Source organism: Oncorhynchus clarkii, chromosome 28 (genome assembly GCF_045791955.1).
Source record: "Oncorhynchus clarkii lewisi isolate Uvic-CL-2024 chromosome 28, UVic_Ocla_1.0, whole genome shotgun sequence".
In the NCBI taxonomy this organism is placed as follows: Eukaryota; Metazoa; Chordata; class Actinopteri; order Salmoniformes; family Salmonidae; genus Oncorhynchus; species Oncorhynchus clarkii.
The window spans coordinates 4424927-4446937 of NC_092174.1; the positions used below are offsets into that span (position 1 = coordinate 4424927).

The 22011-nt window shown below is 41.0% G+C and overlaps 1 protein-coding gene across 3 annotated transcripts; it reads left to right on the top strand.

Annotated features, from left to right (window-relative positions):
* Positions 1 to 10929: 10929 nt before the first annotated feature.
* On the top strand, positions 10930 to 20789 carry LOC139386609 (dual specificity protein phosphatase 18). Of its 3 annotated transcripts, XM_071132314.1 has the most exons (4): positions 10931 to 11036; positions 11641 to 11704; positions 11942 to 12524; positions 16469 to 20789. In XM_071132314.1, exons 3-4 carry the CDS (start codon positions 11948 to 11950, stop codon positions 16720 to 16722), a joined length of 831 nt encoding a protein of 276 aa, XP_070988415.1. In that variant the 5' UTR covers positions 10931 to 11036; positions 11641 to 11704; positions 11942 to 11947; the 3' UTR covers positions 16723 to 20789. The 3 variants fall into 3 exon arrangements, with proteins under 3 accessions (XP_070988417.1, XP_070988415.1, XP_070988416.1); XM_071132316.1 differs by lacking the exon at positions 16469 to 20789 and having other exon boundaries at positions 10930 to 11036; positions 11942 to 14273; XM_071132315.1 differs by lacking the exon at positions 11641 to 11704 and having other exon boundaries at positions 10964 to 11036.
* Positions 20790 to 22011: the final 1222 nt, after the last annotated feature.

Genomic DNA, 22011 nt, shown 5'->3' on the forward strand with positions numbered 1-22011 from the left:
TAGATATGGATGAGCATGCACTTCCTAAGGTTTCCACAAGATGCTACCGTCTTTAGATTTTGGTTGTATGATTCTACTAGAAAGGAGGGGCTCATAATAGCTCTTTGAGTGGGTGGTCTGGCAGAAAGCCACAGTCTCATTGCGCGCAGTCATGAGAGAGTGTTCTTCCATTCCAATGCGTTTCTTCAGACAATGAAATTCTCCGGTTGGAACCTTATTGCTGATTAATGTTTAAAACATCCTAAATATGGATTGCATACATCATTTGACTTGTTTCTATGACCTGTAACGGACATTTTTGAGTTTTTGTCTGGAGGAATTGCTCATGCTTTTTGAGGATTGAATGCTGGGCTGAACAAGTTAACAACAAGTGGCTAAATTATGGGCTTTATGGAACTTTATGGAACAAATCAGTCATTTATTGTCGAACTGGGATTCCTGGAACTGACTTCTGATGAAGATATTCAAAGGTAAGTGAATATTTATAGTGTTTTTTGTAGCTTCTGTTGATGCCAAAATGGCTGCTATTTCTTTTGCTAATTTGGGTTCTGAGCGCCGTTCTCAGATTATTATTTTTCCGTAAAGTTTTTTTTATATGTGACACAGCGGTTGCATAGAGGATACGTTTATCTTTAATTCTGTGAATAACACTTGCATCTTTTATCAATGTTTATTGTGAGTATTTCTGCAAAATTACTGGATGTTTTGGAATCAAAACATTACTGCACGTAACGCATTACTGCACGTAACGCAATGTACTCTGAGATTTTTTAAATATATATATATATATATATATATATATATGCACATTATTGAACAAAACACACAATACATGTATAACATGATGTCCTATCAGCTGATGGAGATAATCAAAGGTTAGTGATTCATGTTATCTATATTTCTGCTTTTGTGACTGTGAAAAATGGCTGTGTGTTTTTGAATTTGGTGGTGATCTAACATAATTGTTGTATTTTCGCTGTAAAACATTTAAAAAATCAGACACGATGGGTAGATTATTAAAAAAGGGCACAAAATTAATTATGGATCTGCATGCAATTCCTACAGATTCCACACGATGTCGCCATTGTCGTCATTTTCCAGGGAGTTTTTTCTTGGTAAATCCAACTAACTGGATTCAATTTCTTCCGGTCTCCACCAGGATGTTTTGAATGTGCACATTGGCAGCCATTGATTTGAAGACGAGGAGCTATTGAATACACATCGCCCTGTAATCATTTTGATAGATTATAAACGTTTACTAATACCTAAAGTTGGATTACAAAAGTATTTCGAAGTGTTTTGTGAAAGTTTATCGTCAACTTTTTTAATTTTAAAAAATGACGCAGCGTTTAAAAACAATGTTTTTTTTCTGAATGACACAGCTTCCATAGAAAGCTATTTTGGGTATATATGGACCGATTTAAACGAAAAAAAGACCTAATAGTGATGTTTATGGGGCATATAGGAGTGCCAAGAAAGAAGCTTGTCAAAGGTAATGAATGTTTTATATTTTATTTCTGCGTTTTGTGTAGCGACGGATAAGCTAAATCTTTGTTTACGTCGCATTCAGGCATTTTGAGGTGTTGCATGCTATCAGATAATAGCTTCTCATGCTTTCACCGAAAAGCATTTTAAAAATCTGACGTGTTGGCTAGGTTCACAACGAGTGTAGCTTTATTTCAATACCCTGCATGTGCATTTTGATGAACGTTTGAGTTTTAACGAGTACATTTAGCATTTAGCGTAGCGCATTTGCATTTCCAGGTGTCTACTTGAGACATCTGCGTCTCAAGTAGGAGCAAGAAGTTAAGGATTAACACCCTGGACGGGCAGCCATTGAGCACAGGCTTCATCATGCACCTGACACAGAGCGTCACCACACCGAAACCATTCAACTCATGGAACTCTCATCCCCCAAAAAGCCACTCATCCTCAGACACCCATGGCTTTGTCATCACAACCCTGCCAAATCATGGCAACAAGGTGAACTACTGTCCTGGTCTTCTACCTGCTTCACCAGTTGTCTCAGCCTACACTGCAGAGCCACCACCATTGAGGACTCTGCTTCGGCAGTACCACCCACCATACCATCTGAATAGGCCCAGTACAGCGACATCTTCAGCGAAATTAAGGCACCACCACATCGCCCAGGAGACTGTGCGATTGACTTAATCCCTGGAATGGGCCGTGTTTACCCCCTATCTATCCCGGAAAATGAGGCAATGGAGAACTACATTGATGAATCACACAAACGGTTTCACAAACTTCTTCCCCAGCTGCATCCAGCTTCTTCTTCGTTGGAAGAAAGGATGACGGTCTCCATCCATGTAGGCGACGAATGGAAGACAGCCTTTATCACCGCTCGAGGGCACTATGAATACCTGGTCATGCCTTACGGACGCGCCGGCCGTCTTCCAATCCTTTATGAACAAGGTTTTCCAGGAGATGATCAACCGCTTTCTCATCGTCTACATGGATGACATCCTGATTTACTCCCTGAAGGAACACATACAGCATGTGCAAAAGGTTCTTCAACGACTCCTTGACCATAACCTTTATGTGAAAACGGAAAATAGTGCCTTCCATGTAACCTCGGTAAATTTCCCCGGCTTCGTACTGACACCTGGAGGGGTCAGCATGGATGAGAACAAAGTCACCGCCGTCAGTAACTGGCCCAAACCCACCACCGTTAACCAGTTGGCTTTAGGGGGCGCTATTTAGGGGGCGCTACAAGATATTTTGTCACGAAAAGATGCTCGACTATGCATATAATTGGAAAGAAGACACTGACGTTTCCAAAACTGCAAAGATATTGTCTGTGAGTGCCACAGAACTGATGTTACAGGCGAAACCCAGATAAAAATCCAACCAGGAAGTGCCACATTTTTTTAAACCACCTCATGCCAATGACTCCTTATATGGCTTATATGGCTTTCACAGCCATATGAGCTACAAATGAGCTTACGTTTCCACGTTTTCCCCAAGGTGTTTACAGCATTGTGACATCTTTTTAGGCATTTCCCTTGAAGAATGGCTGTAAGGGACCATATATGGCATGTGGTCACATGGTGTCTTCCGCAGAAAACCTTGCGTAAAATACTGAAGTAGCCATTTTTCCAATTGCTTCTTATGAGAAACCAACTGCCTCGACGGATATATTATCGAATATATTTGTTAAAAACACCTTGAGGATGTATCCTAAACAACGTTTGCCGTGTTTCTGTCGATATTATGTAGCTAATTTTGAAAAAAGTTTGGCGTTATAGTTGTAGCATTTTTCGGTCAATTTCTCAGCCAAGCATGGTGAAGAAACGGGAGCTTTTTCGCCTACAAAAATAATATTTTTGGAAAAAAGGAACATTTGCTATCTAACTGGGAGTCTCCTGAGTGAAAGCATCCGAAGTTCTTCAAAGGTAAATGATTTAATTTAGTTGCTTTTCTTATTTTCGTGAAAATGTTGCCTGCTGCCAGCAGAGCCTAGCATTGCATTATGCCTTGATAAACTTACACAAATGCTTGTCTAGCGTTGGCTGTAACGCATATTTTGAAAATCTGAGATGACAGTGTTGTTAACAAAAGGCTAAGCTTGTGTTTGAATATATTTATTTCATTTAATTTGCGATTTTCATGAATAGGAAAAGTTTCTAGGGGTATTTATGTCCGTTGCGTTATGCTAATGCGTTTGAGGCTATGATTACGCCCCCGGATACGGGTTTGCTCGTCGCAACTGGTTTTAACCTCTTTGATCTCTAGGGGCGCTATTTCATTTTTGGATAAAAAACGTTCCCGTTTTAAGCGCGATATTTTGTCACGAAAAGATGCTCGACCATGCAGTTTTTGAAAGAAAACACTCTGAAGTTTCAGAATCTGCAAAGATATTGTCTGTAAGTGCCCCAGAACTCATTCTACAGGCGAAACCAAGATGATGCGTCAACCAGGAAATGAGCAGAATTTCTGAAGCTCTGTTTTCCATTGTCTCCTTATATGGCTGTGATTGCGCAAGGAATGAGCCTACACTTTCTGTCGTTCCCCCAAGGCGTTAGCAGCATTGTGACGTATTTGTAGGCATATCATTGGAAGATTGACCATAAGAGACTACATTTTCCAAGTGTCCGCCTGGTGTCCCTGCGTCGAAATTGGAGCGTAAAGCCAGGTGCAATTATTTTTCCATTTGAGAGCAAGGAGAAACCAGGCTTCCACGAAGGATATATCATTGAAGAGATATGTGGAAAAACACCTTGAGGATTGATTCTAAACCACGTTTGCCATGTTTCAGTCGATATTATGGAGTTAATTTGGAAAAAAGTTCGCGTTTTGAGGGCTGAATTTTCGTTTTTTTTTTTTTTTTGTTTTGTTTTTTTTGGTAGCCAAGTACAAAACGGAGCTATTTCTAATACACAAAGAATCTTTTTGGAAAAACTGAGCATCTGCTATCTAACTGAGAGTCTCCTCATTGAAAACATCAGAAGTTCTTCAAAGGTAAGTTATTTTATTTGAAGACTTTACTTGTTTTTGTGATAGTTGCCTGCTAAATGCTAACGCTAATGCTAACGCTAAATGCTACGCTAGCTAGCTGCTGTTACACAAATGATTGTTTTCCTATGGTTGAAAAGCATATTTTGAAAATCTGAGATGACAGTGTTAACAAAAGGCTAAGCTTGAGAGATAGCATATTTATTTCATTTCATTTGCGATTTTCATGAATAGTTAACGTTGCGTTATGGTAATGAGCTTAGGTCTATAAATAGAATCCCGGATCCGGGTTTGGTCATCGCAACAGGTTAAGGAACTCCAACATTTCATTGAGTTCTCCAACTTCTATCGCTGGTTCATTCGGAACTTCAGTTCTACTGCCGCTTCCCTCACTGCCCTTACCAGACAAAATACCCGGACCCTTCAATGGACTGATACCGCCGTGACTGTGTTCAACAACTTGAAATACCTCTTCACCTCAGCTCTTGCCCTTCGCTAACATCATCCAACCCTTCCTTTTACCCTGGAGGTGGATGCCTTCGAAGTAGGAGTAGGAGCCATACTCTCTCAGCGGGTGGGAACACCTCCAGAATCACATCCCTGTTCTCCAGGAAGTTATCCCCTGCTGAGAGGAAAGAAAAATCTATTAGCTGACGCTCTCTCCCGCCAGTTTGACCTTCCAACCAGTAACTCAGACCCTACACCCCAACTGATGCAATGGTGTCACACGCACTTGGGTCAGGACATCCGGGCATTACACAAACCACCAAACTTCTAGCCCGGAAGTTCTGGTGGTCCTCACTGGCATCTGACGTAAGGGATTTACGTACTCTCCTGTCCAGTCTGCGCCCAAACCAAAAGCCCTCCATCTCCCTTCCGCGAAGCTTCAACCTCTGCCAATCCTTCACAGACCCTGGTCCCACATAGCTGTTGACTTCATCACAGACTTTCCTGAATCCTCTAACACCACCTTCCTTGTCATAGTAGATCGTTTTCAAAAATGTGTCATCTGGTTCCTCTTCCTCATCTATCCAACGCTGTGGAATTGGCGGAATGTATGTTTCAGCAAGTGTTCTGTCTATATGGGATTCACACAGTACTACATAGAGCCATGACTACATGGAACTCTATTCCACATCAAGTAACTGACGCATTTAAAAAACAGATTAAAAAACACATTGTTGAACAGCGGGGACTGTGAAGCAACACACACACACACACACGCACACAATACATACACATGGATTTAGTACTGTAGATATGTGATAGTGGTGGAGTAGGGGCCTGAGGGCACACAGTGTGTTGTGCAATATGTGAATGTATTGTATGATTTTAAAATTGTATAAACTGCCTTAAAACTTATGGCTTGGGGGCAGTATTTCGACATCTGGAAGATGCCTAGAAGCTAGGATATGCATATAATTGGTAGATTTGGATAGAAAACACTCTAAAGTTTCCAAAACGGTTAAAATAATGTCTGTGGGTATAACAGAACTGATATGGCAGGCAAAAACCTGAGGAAAATCAATCCAGGGAGGGGATTTTTTTGATGTGGGTACTTTTCAATTGAATGCCTATAGTTTCCAATGGGTTAGGACCCAGATTGCAGTTCCTATGGCTTCCACTAGATGTCAACAGTTTATTAGACATGGGTTCAGGCTTGTTTTCTGAAAAATAAAGAAGAATCTGACCTTTCTCTCAGTGGACTGAGGAAGAAGCAGAGCTGGTTTGCGTGCGTGACTGATTGCGCGCTCTTCGTTGTTTTTCCTTTCTATTGAATATGCTATTGTCCCATTAAAATATTATCGATTATTTAGACAACATCGTTTGACATGTTTCAACGAACTTTACTGGTCCTATTAGGATGTATTCGTCTGCATGTTTTGACCGCCTTTGAGCCAGTGGATTACTGAACAAAACGCGCCAACAAAATTGAGTTTTTGGGATATAAGAGAAAGCATTGCTGCACGTCTGAAGTTCGCAAAAGAGCACCTGGATGTCCACACAAAATATTCTGTGGACAGATGAAACTAAAGTTGAGTTGTTTGGAAGGAACACATAACACTATGTGTGGAGAAAAAAGGACACAGCACACCAACACCAAAACCTCATTCTCACTGTGAAGTATGGGGGAGGGAGCATCATGGTTTGGGGCTGCTTTTCTGCCTCAGTGCCTGGACAGCTTGCTATCATTGATGGGAAAATGAATTCCCAAGTTTATCAAGACATTTTGCAGGAGAATGTAACACTAATCTGTCCGCCAATTGAAGCTCAACAGAAGTTGGATGATGCAACAGGACAACAACCCAAAACACAGAAGTAAATCAACAACAGAATGGCTTCAACCGCAGAAAATACACCTTCTGGAGTGGACCAGTCATAGTCCTGACCTCAACCCGTTTGAGATGATGTGGCATGACCTCGAGAGAGGTTCACACCAGACATCCCAAGAATATTGCTGAACTGAAACGGTTTTGTAAAGAGGAATGGTCCAAAATTCCTTCTGACTGTTGTGTAGGTCTGATCCGCAACTACAAAACATTTTTGGTTGAGGTTATTGCTGCAAAAAGGAGGGTCAACCAGTTATTAAATCAAAGGGTTCACATACTTGTCCCACCCTGCACTGTGAATGTTCACACAGTGTGTTCAATAAAGACATGAATACGTATAATTGTGTGTTATTAGTGTATGCAGACTGTGTTTGTCTATTGTTGTGACAGATGAAGATTAGATAAAATTTTATGACATGTGTATGCTGAAATTCAGGTAATTCCAAAGGGTTCACATACTCTTTCTTGCCGCTGTAGATTCTACAGGCCCTACTGAGTAATCCCAAACCCACTTTTACTTTGGCACATAGAATAGTTTATAAACCAATATGTAATCTATAAACCAATATGTAATTCATATACAATGTATTGTATTGGATTGAATGGATTGAATGGAATGGGTGGAGTAGAAGGTTATTTAGACCACAGTCCCCATGAAATAACACCATATTTAGATTCTACAGACCCTACAGAGAATTGTATTTCTTTAAATATAGCTTACACAATAGCTTTCAACATACCAGTATTGGTATAAATGTTCTAAAGACATACTGGTATAAATAATACAAAATTCTAATTAAAAGAATGTCAAATTAACCATACATTTTTTCAAAGGTGTTTGCAATGCTGTGAAAACAGTTCTACTTCACTAGAGTGAAAAAAAATGGATATTCCCAAAGTTTATCATGTCTTTGCAGTGGGACTCATAATTGATCATAGTGCTAGTAGAAGGGTAATATTTGCGATGCATTGGAAACATAGAGCAAGATAGAGGACTGATCTTCATATCATTGAGGCTACAACCCATAGGAATCCCCACTCAGTTAAATTTGAGTCATTTAGCAGACACTCTTATCCAGAGCAATTTACAGGAGCAATTAGGGTTAAGTGCCTTTCTTAAGGGCACAGATTTTTCACTTAGTCAGCTCTGGGATTTGAACCAGTGGCCTTTCGGTTACAGGCCCAATGCTCTTAACTGCTAGGCTACCAGCTGACTAATTTAAAATGGCGGAATCGTTGTGGAAGCCCTCAATTGCTATGTCCATGCTAAAACAGGTTATATTCATGATGAGTCCTCTATCTATCTCTATGGTTGGAATGCAAAAACAGGATGTTGCAGACTAACTACATCCCTTGCCGTTTAAACGCACATTGATGTTGTGTATAACGTTAGACTTTCCTGCATCCAAACAGAGAACATCTATAAACTCTTTCCTCTCTGATCCAAATACATTTTATATTAATAGTTCATTCAAGGTATACGTCCTGGCAAAAAAGTATTAATGAATCGACAAAGTTTCACCTTTGTTAGTAGAGTCTGCCTTTTTGAAACGTCTTCCATTTGACTGACAAAAACATTAATAAAAAAACAAAGTTTAATATTTTATGTGCATTCATTGCATGTTTCACAAGGGTTATAATAATCCAGAAAACATACAGTGGGGCAAAAAAGTTTAGTCAGCCACCAATTGTGCAAGTTCTCCCACTTAAAAAGATGAGAGAGGCCTGTAATTTTCATCATAGGTACACTTCAACTATGACAGCAAAATGAGAAAAAAAAATCCAGAAAATCACATTGTATGATTTGTAATGAATTTATTTGCAATTTGTGGTGGAAAATAAGTATTTGGTCAATAACAAAAGTTTATCTCAATACTTTGTTATATACCCTTTGTTGGCAATGACAGAGGTCAAACGTTTTCTGTAAGTCTTCACAAGGTTTTCAAACACTGTTGATGTTATTTTTGCCCATTCCTCCATGCAGATCTCCTCTAGAGCAGTGATGTGTTGGGGCTGTTGCTGGGCAACACGGACTTTCAACTCCCTTCAAAGATTTTCTATGGGGTTGAGATCTGGAGACTGGCTAGGCCACTCCAGGACCTTGAAATGCTTCTTACGAAGCCACTCTTTCGTTGCCCGGGCGGTGTTTTTGGGATCATTGTTATGCTGAAAGACCCAGCCACTTTTCATCTTCAATGCCCTTGCTGATGGAAGGAGGTTTTCACTCAAAATCTCACGATACATGGCCCCATTCATTCTTTCCTTTACACGGATCAGTCGTCCTGGTCCCTTTGCAGAAAAACAGCCCCAAAGCATGATGTTTCCACCCCCATGTTTCACAGTAGGTATGGTGTTCTTTGGATGCAACTCAGCATTCTTTGTCCTCCAAACACGACGAGTTAAGTTTTTACCAAAAAGTTATATTTTGGTTTCATCTGACCATATGACATTCTCCCAATCTTCTTCTGGATCATCCAAATGCTCTCTAGCAAACTTCAGATGGGCCCGGACATGTACTGGCTTAAGCAGGGGGACACGTCTGGCGCTGCAGGATTTGAGTCCCTGGCGGCGTAGTGTGTTACTGATGGTAGGCTTTGTTACTTTGGGCCCAGCTCTTTGCAGGTCATTCACTAGGTCCCCCCGTGTGGTTCTGGGATTTTTTGCTCACCGTTCTTGTGATCATTTTGACCCCACGGGGTGAGATCTTGCGTGGAGCCCCAGATCGAGGGAGATTATCAGGGGTCTTGTATGTCTTCCATTTCCTAATAATTGCTCCCACAGTTGATTTCTTCAAACCAAGCTGCTTACCTATTACAGATTCAGTCTTCCCAGCCTGGTGCAGGTCTACAAATTTGTTTCTGGTGTCCTTTGACAGCTCTTTGTTCTTGGCCATAGTGGAGTTTGGAGTGTGACTGTTTGAGGTTGTGGACAGGTGTCTTTTATACTGATAACAAGTTCAAACATGTGCCATTAATACAGGTAATCCACCATTAATCCACCATAATTTGCAAATAAATTCATAAAAAATCCTACAATGTGATTTTCTGGATTTTCTTTCTCATTTGTCTGTCATAGTTGAAGGGTACCTATGATGAAAATTACAGGCCTCTCTCATCTTTTTGATTCACAAGATATGATTTAAATGTATTTTATTTGACCACCCCATATCAAATAAGAAAAGTTAATACTCAACCTGTCACGCCCTGGTCTAAGTATTTTGTGTTTTTCTTCATGTATTGGGTCAGGCCAGGGTGTGGCATGTTTTTTTTTTATTGTGGTGTGTTTTGTCTTGGGGTGTTGGTGTGTATGTATTGGGATTGTAGCTAGTGGGGTTATCTAGCATAGTCTATGGCTGTCTGGAGTGGTTCTCAATCAGAGGCAGGTGTTTATCGTTGTCTCTGATTGGGAACCATATTTAGGCAGCCATATTCTTTAAGTTTGTCGTGGGTGATTGTCTTTAGTGTCTTGATGTCCTTAGTTTGTGTTTGTTTACACAAGTATAGGCTGTTTCGGTTTTCGTTCATTACTTTGTTTTGTAGTGTTTGTGTTAATTCGTGTTTACGTTGTTCATTAAACATGGATCGCAATCTACACGCTGAATTTTGGTCCGACTCTCCTTCTCACCAAGAAAACCGTTACACAACCGGTATATCCAATGGTTAAGGTTAGGCATGTGGATAAAAATGGCCTAAGAATAGGGCTACATTTAAGGTCAGGCGTAGGGTAAGGTTAGGCATTGGTTAATTTTCCCCCATCCAAACCGATCTGACACCCAATGAAGAGAGAGATGTACGCTGTCTAGTGCCTGAATACAAATTTGACTGAGATTTTACAACCACAAAAAATACTGATCAAAGGACAATCTGTTGCGTGTTGGTATCATGTTTATGGTCTCAAAAACAGAGAGACTGGTGATAATAGAAATTGATCCCTGTCAGATATATAGGACATTTATATGTGTGTGTGGGGTGGGCTGGGGGATGGGGAGTGGGTGTGGAAATATGGGTGCACGTGACAAGGTTTTCAGGAGCTGTACCCCAGCTGCTGGGGTAGTCTAAAATTAATCTCTCTCTTTATTGGCCATCAGGCCCAAAGCCTTTTTAGGGGTGTGTGTTTGTGCTAAGTGAGTGCCCCAACAGGGGTTCGCCTCTCGTGGCCAGAAATGTTCTAACCTGAGAGACAGATCCAGACGTACAGAAGCAGCATACTACTAAAGGACTAAGTAAGGACTAGGTAAGTCACTATACACACAAACACACAGGCGGCAGCTGAGACAAACATAGTCTCACAACACATTACACAACACATAGGCTCACTCCTACGAAACGTGACTGAGCATTGCACAAGCTTTGCATACTGTGGCAAGCATAAATAACTCTAAAACGTTTAAACACACAGATCTTTTACTTTATGAATGTGACATTATAAGCCTACCTTTAAAAATGAACCACAATGTCCTTCTAGTCACCCGCATGACATGCTCATTTTACTGAGGGTAAAGGATTGTGAAAGTGTGCAGAATGGGTATTCATAGAATAATAGAAGACTGATTGGTTCCTACTAACTTAACGTCCACTTTGTTCAAAAAGGTTGTCTTTTTACTATGATAAAGTGGTATGAGTATTTTGAGTGTGTATCATGCTACAATTTGTTTCTATCCAGGTCCTCGTAAAACATTTGTGTTGAACTCAACAATTTAGTAATGATGATCTCTTACTAGGTTGTATTGATGTAAATGAAGTGGTCGTCAAGCCTGGTCCTAGAGAACAGGTTATGCTTTGGAAACAGCCAAAACACCTGATTCAACTAAAGGTCTTGATTATGTATTTCGATATAGGACTTTGGATGCATTACGTGTGCTAGTGCTGAACTGGAACAAAAGACTGCACTCCAAGACCAGGGTTAGTAGCTGCAGTATATTATGGATCCCCCACTCAGGTTCTAAGTGGTAGAGAGTAAAGGTTTTATTCCTCCCATCACACACCTGTTTCAAATAATCAATAACCATTATGTAAAATATTGGTCTGATCATCATTTCTTTGTCTGGACCCAGATAAGCTGATGCATGTGTTACTAGTGCTGAGATGGAACTAAAGCTTGTATTAGTAATGAGGTATTTGTTTGTGTTTCCCTCGCAGGCAGCCATGTCGGTTTCTCAGATCACCCCCACCCTGTTCCTGAGTGGCGCAGACGCCCCCCTCAACCAGGCCCTGGTCTCCCGCAAGGGCATTACCCTCATCGTCAATGCCACCCTCAACCACGTCTGCCCAGTCTACCCAGGCGTGGAGTGCCTGCGTGTGCCCGTCTCCGACCTGCCCAGCGCCCGTCTGGGCGACCACTTTGAACGGGTGGCAGAGCGCATCCACAGCAACCGGACTGGTGGTACGCTGGTGCATTGTGCGGCTGGCATGAGCCGCTCGCCGGCCCTGGTCATAGCGTACCTAATGCGCTACCGGGGCGTGACTCTGTGCCGGGCCCACGCATGGGTGCAGGAGAGTCGGCCGTACGTACGACTCAACGCGGGTTTCTGGGCGCAGCTACTAGAGTTTGAGAAGAGGCTCTATGGGAAGAATACGGTTAAGGTGGCTGCGCCCATGCCGCCTGTGAAGCCGCCCTTGTCGCCATGGACACTGCGGTCATCATGGACACAGCGGTCACCACCGCTGTTGCCCAGGTCACCATTGTTGTCGTCTTTATCGCAGGCCAAGAAGTTGAAGAAGGGTAGGCTTGTAAGGAAATAGTAGAGGAGGGAAGTTTGCTTTTCTGTCTGAAGATGTCAGGGAAGAACTTACTACTGCCTGAGGATTTAAACCAGGGAAGCAGGCATGTCCCCTGCCATGATTTGATAAGGGAAATATAGTTCAATAATAATCTTTATATATATGTACACTGAACCAAAATATAAACACAACATGCAACAATTTCTAAGATTTTACTGAATTTCAGTTCATATAAGGACATCATTCAATTTAAATAAATTCATTAGGTCCTAATCTATGGTTTTCACATGACTGAGAATACCGATATGCATCTGTTGGTCACAGACACCATAAAGAAAGGTAGGGGCGTGAATCAGAAAACCAGTCAGTAAATGGTGTGACCATGTTTTGCCTCATGTATCACGACAGATGAGTTGATCAGGCTGTCGATGTCTGGTGAGTATTGTGTACACATTCTTGCGACATGGAGCCAGCCGTGCCTTATCATGAGGTGATGGCGGCAGATGAATGCCATGACAATGGGCCTCAGTATCTCGTCACGGTATCTCTGTGGGTGGTTTCAAATCGCAATTGATAAAATGCAATTGTGTTTGTTGTCCATAGCTTATGCCTGCCCATACTATAACCCCACCGCCACCATGGGGAACTCTGTTCACAAAGTTGATATCAGCAAACCGCTCGCCCACACGACTCAATACACGCTGTCTTCCTGGTACAGTTGAAACCAGGAGTCATCCGTGAAAAGCACACTTCTCCAGCGTGACAGTGTGAGCATGTGCCCACTGAGGTCAGTTTCAACGCCGAACTGCAGTCGGGTAAAGATCCTGGTGAGGGCGACGAGCACGCAGATGACCCTGACACAGTTTCTTACAGTTTGTGATGTAATTCTTCAGTTGTGCAAACCACCAGATTCATCAGCTGTTTGGGTGGCTGGTCTCAGACGATGCTGTAGGTGAAGAAGATGGTTGTGGAGGTGCTAGACTGGCTTGGCTACTAGTTGTCTGCGGTTGGGAGGCTGGTTGGACTCACTGCCAAATTCTCTAAAACGGTGGTGTATGTTAGAGAAATTGTCTGGAAACAGACATTCCTGCAGTCAGCACACCAATTGCACGTTCCCTCAACTTCAGATATCTGTGGCATTGTGTTGTGTGACAAAAGTGCACATTTTAAAGTGGCCTTTTATTGTCCCCAGCACAAGGTGTAATGATGATCATGTTGTTTAATCAACTTCTTGATATGCCACACCTGTCAAGTGGTTGGATTATCCTGGCAAAGGAGAAATGCTCACTAACTCACTATAAAGTTGTGCAAAAAATTGATATATTTTAGCTCATGAAACATTGGACCAACACTACATGTTGCGTTTATATTTTTGTTCAGTGTATGATATACAGTGCCAGTCAAAAGTTTGGACACATCTGCTCAGTCATAGGTTTTTCTTTATTTTTTACTATTTTCTACATGGTAGAATAATGGTGAAGACACCAAAAAAATGGAACAAATTAACTTTTAACAAGGCACACCTGTTAATTGAAATGCATTCCAGGTGACAGCTATGAAGCTGGTTGAGAGAATGCCAAGAGTGTGCAAAGCTGTTATCAAGGCAAAGGGTGGCTAATTTGAAATACATGTATTTAAAAAAAAAATGGTTGTTACATGATTCCATATGTGTTATTTCATAGTTTTGATGTCTTCATATATTATTCTACAATGTAGAAAATAGTACAATAAAGAAAACCCCTTGAATGAGTAGCTGTGTCAAAACATTTGACTGGCACTGTTTTGTGTGTATGTATGTATATATATATATAATTTTTTTTAAGTATATTGTAATTCCACTCCCCTTTCATATTGTTGTGTTAAAATACAGATAGGAATGAGAGGGGGAGAAAGTTGAGGTGAAACACAGCGCAGAACATTTAAGAGGCCGTTTGTGGTCCAGAGTTGGCAGCGCCACCTCTGCACAAGAATGTGTATTCCACTACCTGAGGAAGAATGCGCACAGCAAATCTTCTGCCTAAAGTAATGAGGGAATTGTTATGGCCATGTTGTTATGTTGTTATGGCCTTTCTCGCTGTAAGGGGAGTTCAAGTTAATTTAAGTCATCAACATTCAACAATTGATCTTTGAATTGTGGGATGAAAAAAATATATACTACTAGAAAAACACAAACAAACAACAATGCACATTTAGGGAACTATTGTTGTGGCTGTTGCTTGTGTTCACTGCTGTGGAATCTTGTTCCTGGGAATTTTCCTAGGTTCTTCCTGAAGTTTAAAACTGTACATGACAGTGGAGTAAGATCTTCATCACATTCACATTATCTCAAGGATGTCCAGTAAGGACTAAGCCTGGAACTACAGTTTTTTTTGTATGTTTTTGTTGTTGTTGCATTTATGTACTTTGCAATGCCTTGTTTTATTGCTAAATATGAACATCAACCCTTTTAAAGTTAAAGCGTGTAAAATGTGTAGACGTACCCATGACATTATGTTTGACATCATTATATTTCAGGAGGCGTTTTATGTAGAGGCCTTTGTTCTTAACGTTTACAGCTCAACGCTAGGCCCTTTCTGCAGTGGGGTGGTTTTGCAACTCAGGACACATTATCAAAAGAAAATCTGGATGATTCCACGCCAGTGGAAGCAGAAAATATTTTGGGTATTGCAGATTGTTCTGGCAATTCTCACATAGAAACTAAATTAGGAGGAAGGATGTTTGAAATGTTTAAAAAAAAATGTGTCACAAACCATTTTTGGGAAAATCATTATGAAAGTGACAATTTTATGCCCTACACATGCCTCCTGTAAGACCCTAAATACATGATACAGACATATTGGTGTCATTATGCTCCTTATACTGTAGTGTGCTCTACATATGGAGTATGTCTCGATTCTGAAATACAAATGCTCACATTCATTTATTCAGCATAAAAAAATATTCATATTAATATCTCAAAACTATCATTTTTTATTTTGTTAATTTTTACACAACTTCCATAAATTCCATGTCCAACCTAGCAGGTCTCACTGGGGGCGCTTTCACATATTTCTGTATGATCTGGATCCTGGAGCGTTTGATATCCTGATCCACGCTAAAAAGAATATGTGAAACATAAACGAATCCTGGCACAAATAAATCCTGGACCCTGCAAGGGCTGTGGGTCCAAGATCCAGGACCAGGGTACGAGGTATTGTGACACGGCAACAACCTGTGCTGATGTTCATGTGTCATAAAACTTTTAAAATACAAGTTGCAACTGGAGCGCTATTCGTTATTTTTTGTTGGTTATTCAACTTTTGTTATCCAGTTAACGTTAGGTAGACAATTAGAAAAAATAATTAACATTTCAAAATAGGGCAAAGGGGCGACATGGACGATCTGTGAAACCGAGACCTTACTGCAGATCTGAGGGAGAGTATCAAGGCGGAAATGGCAAACACCCACAAAAATACAGAAAAAAAGCTATTCAGGGAATTTTTTTTAAACTACGCTCACAATACATTTCAGCGAGGGATACACTCAGGAAGTCAGGAAGCTCGGTAGATGAAAAGGACAAGTGTCAATATTTTGATATGATTGACACTATCATTGGCTCACGACCAACAAGCAATCCAGTCTAAACTGTGGATACATCGTCAGAGACAGTCCTGTGCCTGCTGCTGCAAGTTTTAAAGTCCAAACAAGACACTGAACAGTTTGTCATCTGAAACGGATGATTTCTTCCCCAGTGGTAAGTTGACAGTAGGCTATGCATAGCAATGGTACACTGTAAGCTAACGTGAGCTAGTTATTAAAAAACAATAACTTTAGACCAAGTAACATCAGCCTGTGATTAAGTCCATTGCTTACAATAACAAGCTAGCTCAGTCACATTCCAACCTTTTTTGGTTACAGTAATCAATACTGCAAATGTATTAAATTATTTTACCTTTGTTTTTTTAGATGATCCTGCTTTTACTTCAGGGGATGTTATCCAGCAAGCGGGGACATGTACCACCAGTGAGGTTAGGCGGACAAAGAGGAAAAGGAAGGCACCTGACACACCAAGTACCATGGCAGCAATTGCAGACACACAGAAGAAACAATTTGAGGAGTTTATGAAGTTGGAGACTGACCGCCTCTTGAGCGAGCTTGCAGATCAACTGGTGGCATGGACAGCAAATGAGAAGAACAGCGAAAGGCAGCTTCAGCAGTGAAAATAATATCTTTCTTACTGTGTTTCAGCACTTGGCAAACAGATTTGAACTTGTGGCAGGGGCCCTTGTCCTACCTCACCAAACCTGTCCCCCAACAACATAAAGCAGGCCCAATAAACACAGCATGGAATCCCCCCACACCACCATTTGGAGCTTCAATGTATGCAGCCTCAGATCTGAATCACCTTTACACCATTGAGAATGAGCTCTCAACATCCACCATGACCACATATTATCGTCTGTAGCTATCCATTGCAGAACTTTTGTCTTGTTTGACTTGATCAGATACATATAATTCTAATTTGTTCAGTTTTGGTTTTTAGATCATAAATAATATATTATTTATTTGATCAGATTTAACGAATATCAATTGATGCAAATATTTATTATATAACAATAATAACTTTGTTACATAATAATAGCATGTTAATAATGTAATAGCAAACGATTGTCATCTTGAATAGATAAGGCCCCTGAGGCCTACTTCATGAACATGGATTATTAAATACTACACTGAAGAAAAAAAATATGCAACATGCAACAATTTTAAAGATTTTACAGAGGTACAGTTCATATAAGGAAATCAGTCAATTGAAATAAATTAATTAGGCCTTAATCTATGGATTTCACATGACTGGGAATACACATATACATATTTTGATGACAGATACTTAAAAAAAAAGTTAGGGGCGTGGATCAGAAAACCAGTCAGTATCTGGTGTGACCACCTGCCTCACGCAGGGGAGGCAGATGAACCTGTAGCCATATTACTTCAACAGTATTTAACATTAGATTGTCTCTGGCTCGTTGAACAAATTTTAAACTGTCCATTTGCAATGTCTTACAATGGGCATTTACCATCACGAATTGGACATATTCTAATATGCTGCAGAAATGCCCAATTGACTGGCTTGTTGAACTCGGGATGGCCGAGCAGTGATAGTGTTCCTCTCCATCGCTCATTGGTGTTGATTTCAGCCTGTCCATTTGGTGATGGAAAGTTCCTCATTAAATACATTGAAAATGGACAAATGTAAACTGTCTGTTTGCAATGTCTTATAATGGGCATTTACCATCACGAATTAGACATGTCCCTAATATACTGCAGAAATGCCCAATTGTGACTGGCTCGTTGAACTCAAGATGGCCGAGCAGCGATAGTGGTTCCTCTCCATCGCTCGTTAGTGTTGATTTCAGCCTGTCCATTTGGTGATGGTAAATCCCTCATTAAATACGTTGGAAATGTACACTGTCCATTTGCAATATAAAATGTACAATGCCAATATATTATACTGCCATCAAGTCAGCCATCAGTCAATAAGATATCATATTGACACCAAACTTACTTTGTCCAACTCTTTTAGAAGCCAACTCTCACATATTTCAGAGCCGGCCCACAATTCATAGCGCCTTCTGTTAAAACCATAAAAAAATTCAAAAACATAGTTATATTCAAGCTGCGAGTCCAGTTCTGACATTATGTATAGGCCTAGCTGAGGTGTCCCTGAATCCCGAGTTTCGGGTCAATAGGTCATTCGGAGCCCAAGCAGCGATCTTAATTAGTGCTGAAAATGCACTTATTTCGGGTGTTGCTATGGGTTCCCTGCATGAGCTATCGACCAGAAACGTGTAGTGTCAGTCTCTATGGGCTGAGGCAGTTTTAATGCACCTAGTCTTGTGATTCTGAGATTTTTCTAAATGTTGTCATTTTCGCGACGTAAAAAACAAATTGAAGTTATTTCAAATGGACGAGGCTGTTTCTCGGCCTGAGAACCTTCGAGGGCCACACATCTCACCGTGTACTACCGACTTAAGTGCTAGAACAGGTTTATAAAGTTTCAGAGCCCTAGATCTGACGGTTCTTGATGGTTACTAAGTCACTCCATATTGACTGTGTCTGTGTGTGTGTGAGCACAGAAAATCACAGAAATCATGTTGAGTGCTGCAACTGGATCTATAACTTTTTGGGATAAAAACCCACCTTTGTTTAACCTTCATCAAACGGACGTTGGACGATTTCTCGTAAATTACAATAGACAAATGGCTGTTTCTGTTTTTCCTCACACCATAGGTTTATATACTTTGATGTGAAGTGGTCAAATTAGCGCTGTATCACCATTTTCAACTTTTAATCCTAGAAAATGTGCATCATCATATTTGCGCCTCTTCGATGGTCCAACGTCACTGTCTGTTGTTCGGCGCTCTCTCAAACATAGTGAACATAAAAGTTCAATCAGGAGAAACAACAGGGATTATCCAGTCACAGTATATTTTAATGACCTAAAGCATGACATTTCTACCTTTAGATTTTGTGTCATAGAGAAAGTTGAGATATCAAACAGGGGAGGTGATATTAATAATACTCTGAGTAAAAGAGAATGTTTTGGGATTTTCACCCTCCAGACATTATTTCCTAAAGGACTTAATGCTGAAATGCCTATGTATGTTATGTTGTGAATTTGAACATGAAGTATGTGCCTATTGAAGATTACTCTGATGTTTTTCGTACGATGTACCCAATGACTAGTGAAAACTTGCTATGTCCTCATTGTGGTTTTACAGATGTGTTCATATTTGCACCTCTTCGATGGTACAAGGGGCCAGTAGCTCTTCAGCTGCATCAGATTCCCAACTGCCAATGTCCATGCTAGCTGGGTTAATAACAAATGTAGAATTACTGATGCTAGCATTGGATGTGCTCGTGGAAGCAGAACAACTTGTGTCGTCGACAGGTGCAGGTGTAGTGCTGCTGGTAGTAGCAGTACTACCAGTAGAGCTGGTATGTGTTTCTATGGACGCGGGCCATACTTTTTTTAAACCATTTATCAATTTTCGAGCAAACGGAATGAGCAGCAGCTACGTTGGCTACATATGGACCGGTAGTGGAATTCCCGCGAGAGAGTAACGGTTAATGTGATTGGATGTTAATTATTTGACTAGGCTACCTGTTGTTGACATTATATTGTTATTTCGCTGAACGCTAGATGGTTTAATTTTATTTTTTGGCAGTGAAACAAGGCTACTCAGTCGAGAAAAAAAACATCAACCAAATATATAGCCCCGTTGGAAAATATAAATGGACTGTTTGAAAATCTGAATTTTTATATTTATTTATTTGAATCACATTTTTATTTGGCGTACCCCCGACTGTACACCTGCCCCAGAGTTCTTTTTTTTTGTAAACCTGTGATTTTGTACAAGCATTGGAACTGTAAATCTGAATATTCTCTATTTTTTTAGGTGGTTGAAGCGTAATCTACGATTGCATATTATTATCTGCATTTATTTGTATTATTGGAAATGTGAGGATTTTTTTTCTGATATTAATGTTTGGTTGTTATGTTAATGTCTACGGACCAGAGTGCTCTGGAGCAGGTTTTCATCAAGGATCTCTCTGTATTTTGCTCTGTTAATCTTTACCTTGATCCTGACTAGTCTCCCAGTCCCTGCCACTGAAAAACATCCCCACAGCATGATGCTCAGTTTGGCTGGGCGGCCAGCTATAGGAAGAGTGTTGGTAGTTCCAAATTTCTTCCATTTAAGAATGATGGAGGTCTTGGGGACCTTCAATGCTGCTAAAAAAAACGTGGTACCCTTCCCCAAATCTGTGCCTCGACACAATCCTGTCTCTGAGCTCTACGGACAATTCCTTCGACCTCATGGCTTGGTTTTAACTTTGACATGCACTGTCAAATGTGGGACAATATATAGACAGGTGTGTGCCTTTCCAAATCATGTCCAATCAATAGAATTGATCACAAGTGGTCGCCAATCAAGTTGTAGAAACATCTCTAGGATGATGAATGGAAACAAGATGCACCTGAGCTCAATTTTGAGTCTCATAGCAAAGGGTCGGTATACTTATGTAAATAAGGTATTTCTGTTTTTTGTTTATAATACATTTACTAACATTCTAAAGACCTGTTTTCACCTTGTCATTATGGGGTATTATGTGTAGATTGATGAGGGAAAAAAATAATGTAATCAACTTTAGAATAAGGCTGTAACGTAATAAATGTGGAAAAAGTCCAAATTTACTGTATAAAATAAAACTAATCAAGCAGAAAGTACCAGTGAAGCACTCAATATGGAAGAGGTCCAATGAAGCGGATGCTGAGATACAGGACTGTTTAGCTAGCACAGACTAGAATATGTTCCAGGACTCATCCAATAGCATTGAAGAGTTTACCATATTAGTCACCAGCTTTATTAATAAGTGCATTGACGACGTCGTCCCCACAGTGGCTGTATGTACCGTAAATATCCCAACCAGAAGCCGTGCATTACAGGTCACACCCACACTGAGCCAAAGGCTAGAGTTTCCACTTTCAAGGAGTGGGACACTGATGCTTTGAAATGCTTTGAAAGGCTGGTCATGGCTCACATCAACACCATCATCCCAGACAACTTGGATCCACTCCAATTCACATACGGCCCCAACAGATACACAGATGACGCAATGTCTATTGCACTCCACACTGCCCTTTCCCACCTGGACAATAGGAACACCTATGTGAGAATGCTGTTCATTGACTATAGCTCAGTGTTCAACACCATTGAGCCCTACAAGCTCATCACTAAGCTCAGGACCCTAGGACTGAACACCTCCCTCTGTAACTGGATCCTCGATTCCTGACAGGCCCCCAACCACAGGTGGTAAGGGTAGCCAACAACACATCCACCACATTGACCCTCAACACGGTGGCCTCTCAGTGGTGCGTGCTTAGTCCCCTTCTGTAATCCCTGTTCACCCAAAACTGGGTGGCAGCGCACAATTCCAACACCATCGTTAAGTTTGCTGACGACAACACGGTAGTAGGCCTGATCACCGATGACGATGAGACAGCCTATAGGGAGGTGGTCAGTGACCTGGCAGTGTGGTGCTAGGACAACAACCTTTGCCTTAACTTCAGCAAGACAAAAGAGCTGATCGTGGACTACAGGAAACGGAGGGCCAAGCACGCCCCCATTCACATTGACGGAGCTGTAGTGGAGAAGGTCGAGAGCTTCAAGTTCCTCGGTGTCCACATTAATAAAGAATTATCATGGTCCACATACACCAACACAGTTGTGAAGAAGGCCATGACAATGCATCTTCCCCCTCAGGAGGATGAAACGATTTGGCATGGACCTTGAAAAAGTTCTACAGCTGCACAATTGAGAGAATCATGACTGGCTGCATCACCGCTTGTTATATATAGCAAATGCTTGGCATCCAACCGCAAGGTGCTACAGAGGGCAGTGCGTATGGCCCAGTACATCACTTGGGCCGAGCTCCCTGCCATCCAG